We start from the raw sequence: 3,038 nt of genomic DNA on the forward strand, positions 1-3,038 counted from the left end.
AACCACCTTCTCGCCTCTCCCTATTCTCCATTGCAAAACCACCTCCTCTCCTCTCCATCATCTCCATTCCAAAACCACCGTCTCGCCTCTCCCTCCTCTCCATTGCAAAACCAACCCTATCCTCTCCATCATCTCCATTCGAAAACCATCGTCTCTCCTCCCATCTTCCAAAGCTAGCACCGGACCACTCAGAAGGACATCTATGGAAAGGATGCAAGAGCAAATAAGGTAGATCGCCGGCAGCGACCAGGCAAAGTTAGCCAGGTTGAATGAGATCCTTACTTGGTTTGACAATGAGTGGGAGATTTCGAGGATGGTGAGGGCCATGTGGCAATGTATGCGAAAGAGCAATGAGGGCGGCGATGTAATCCTCGGTGGCAGTCACGCCGTAGTCCTTCGAGTTCATCGAGTATCTCCTCTGGGCGATGGAGCAGACAGATTCGCCCGAGGTGAAAGTCAGGCGGAGGTGGTGGGCGTACAGGTCGAAGGTCTAGCACCCAGAGGATAACAAATCAATCGAGTACGGTGTGGCGTTCATGAGGGTGCAGAGCCAGCCGGAGCCACAAAAGTATTCGTTCTCCCACAGCAAGAGGAGGCCGGATGGCGCGACATCTCTTCCCCACCATTCTCCACCACTACTAGAGAAAACCTTACTAGTGGCGCTGGTTTTTTAGTAGCAATAGCGCGGGCACCCGCGCTACTGCTAGGGTGCTACAGCTATTATTTAGCAGTAGCGCATTTCTAAACAAGCGATGTAGCTAAAATACTTAGTAGTAGCGCCTCTTTCTCCACCAACGCTACTACTATCATCACATAGTAGTAGCGCCCTATTTTATCCCCATGCTACAACTAGGTAAATAGAAATAAAAAATAAAAAAGGAGTCAGATGCAATATTCATGGAAATCAAGACAAGTCCAGTGCAAATAAACTAAGTTCACGGAACCATCTCAAAAGCATTAACGACAATACCACATTTAATTTAACCACACAATCTCACAGACTCATATATAGTAGTCAACAATGCATGGATAAATCATAGTTGATAAGTCTACTAGGTAGTCATACTTGCATATATATGGTTCAGCAGCCACACGCATGCATGGATAGATCTCACAAGCATATGTAGTTCTAGATCGATGACGACCATCATCCTCAAGCCTGGGCAGTGGGTGTTCCTGAGAGTAATTAGGATTGCCTCTCCAACATGAAGATTCTTGCTGACGAAGAAGCCCTTCCACCCAACCGAGTTGAAGTGTGTGCGACCGTCCGTGTCCACGCCGTACGCACAAGTGGTGACGGAGCCCCTCGCGGTAAGGCGTATTCCAGCAGAGCCTTCTTGATCAGACCTGATACCACAACTCTCAGATAGGCTCTTTGGCAATTTCTAAATAAGAAAAACATATGAATTAATAAGTAGCCTCACACATTCTACACTATCAAAAGACAGTACCACATTTCTACACTAAGTATAACAATAAAGCATATATATCATCAGATTCACTAAGCATATAAGATTCACTAAGCATATATATCATCGGATTCACTAAGCATATAGATCATCGGATTTACTAAGCATATAATATTCACTAAGCATACAAGATTCACTAAGCATATATATCATCGGACTCTACACTAAGTATAACAATAAAGCATATCATCAAATTACTACAGTAAATGCAACATACCATGATATGCCGATCAACCATGGTACTTGTCAGGCGGGTCACGAATGGCACCCCGACGAAGTCAGCACGTGGCGGAATGATGTCCCATAGGTTGCACACCTCCTCCTCGCTCAACCTCATTCTTTGAGCAAGGATGGCTTCACCAAGTGGGTCGTCATCATCCTCATCATCCTCATCATCTTCATCCTCTTCTGCTTTGTTGACATAAATAATGACCAACTTGGGTCTTTCTGCTCTGAAGGAGAAGCTGATCAACTCACCACCAGTGATACGCATGTGGGCGATGAAACAGACCCATCCGTCTCCTCCCACCAGCGTCATATTTCGTCCTTTTTCGACCTCCATAGTGTAGGGGCCCCAACGAGCCTGAAAGGACACATAGTCTCCGGTCAGCTTGTTGAATTCTGACCTCACATTGCATGGGACGATCTGTGTGCAAAAAGCAAAGTGATATATACACGATGCATTAATGCCAATAACACTAAAAAATAGTGGTTACTAGTTTCATATAATTTATTACCGCCGCATGAAGAAAACTCGACTGGTAGTAAATGCCGAACAACGTGCCAGTTGCAAGGCTGCTGTCGCACCTTGACTTGCACCGTCGGCATGGTGGTGGTGGTGGTGGCATCATTTCCCTAAAGCAATATGATTAGAGGATTAACGATCCAAAAATTAAACATAAAGTTTTCAATACACACATCAGGTTTTGAATAATATACACATCATAGAGAATACACATGAGGTTCACATGGCAAGCAAAATAACAACTAAATTGTAGTTCAGTTTAGACAATAACCTAATAGAGATCATGTAACCCAAACAGAGCCTAATAACCCAAACATAGCCTAATAACCCAAACAGAGCCTAATATAGAATTCACAAGTGGGTGAAAATGAAGCCAACATTTTCTACTACAAAATATAAGCACCATACTAAGAGATAGTACAAGGGAAGAACAATCGCACACACAGATAAAAGATAGCATCAATCTGTCCTAATTAACACAGCAAAGTCAGTTTTATCATTCAAGAAAACAAAGACATGAGACAGATCAGTTAGCATTTTTTTCGAAACAGGTGTTAGCGTATATTCAAATGCGCACCATAACAACTTGGAAATTTGAGCATCATCACATACAAACACTCTGTTCAACCTGAAAGAGTATCGAATCAAGCATTGATTTTTCCATGAAACCACATAACAGTGCGGGCTTCTTGGTCATATCTTTATATGCATCAACAAAGAAGCTAGTGGATCAAATTCACACATAGGGTAGCTCATCACGAGGATACAAACATTTAGACCTTTAAGAAGAACTGGCACAATCAACATCATTCAGATGAAAGGAG

At 43.3% G+C, this 3,038-nt stretch overlaps 1 protein-coding gene across 1 annotated transcript; it reads right to left on the reverse strand.

Moving 5' to 3' along the window:
• Window positions 1-1,052: 1,052 nt before the first annotated feature.
• LOC147970818 (uncharacterized) lies at window positions 1,053-2,317 on the reverse strand. Its single transcript, XM_087523651.1, has 3 exons — window positions 2,207-2,317; window positions 1,687-2,115; window positions 1,053-1,385 (listed from the first exon to the last, which is right to left on the reverse strand). The coding sequence occupies exons 1-3, from the start codon at window positions 2,315-2,317 to the stop codon at window positions 1,053-1,055; spliced, it is 873 nt and encodes a 290-aa protein (XP_087379777.1).
• Between the last annotated feature and the right edge of the window lie 721 nt (window positions 2,318-3,038).

This window comes from Triticum urartu, chromosome 5A, assembly GCF_056163025.1.
Source record: "Triticum urartu cultivar PI428250 chromosome 5A, HENAU_Tu73, whole genome shotgun sequence".
NCBI lineage: Eukaryota > Viridiplantae > Streptophyta > Magnoliopsida > Poales > Poaceae > Triticum > Triticum urartu.

Bases quoted from the DNA above. Each gene is read 5' to 3' on its own strand.
- LOC147970818 (XM_087523651.1), bottom strand. From the start codon at position 2,317: ATGCCACCACCACCACCACCATGCCGACGGTGCAAGTCAAGGTGCGAC. The intron at 2,116-2,206 runs GTAATAAATTAT...TTTTGCACACAG, and splicing joins CGAGTTTTCTTCATGCGGCG to ATCGTCCCATGCAATGTGAG. The intron at 1,386-1,686 runs GTATGTTGCATT...TTTCTTATTTAG, and splicing joins TGGTTGATCGGCATATCATG to AAATTGCCAAAGAGCCTATC.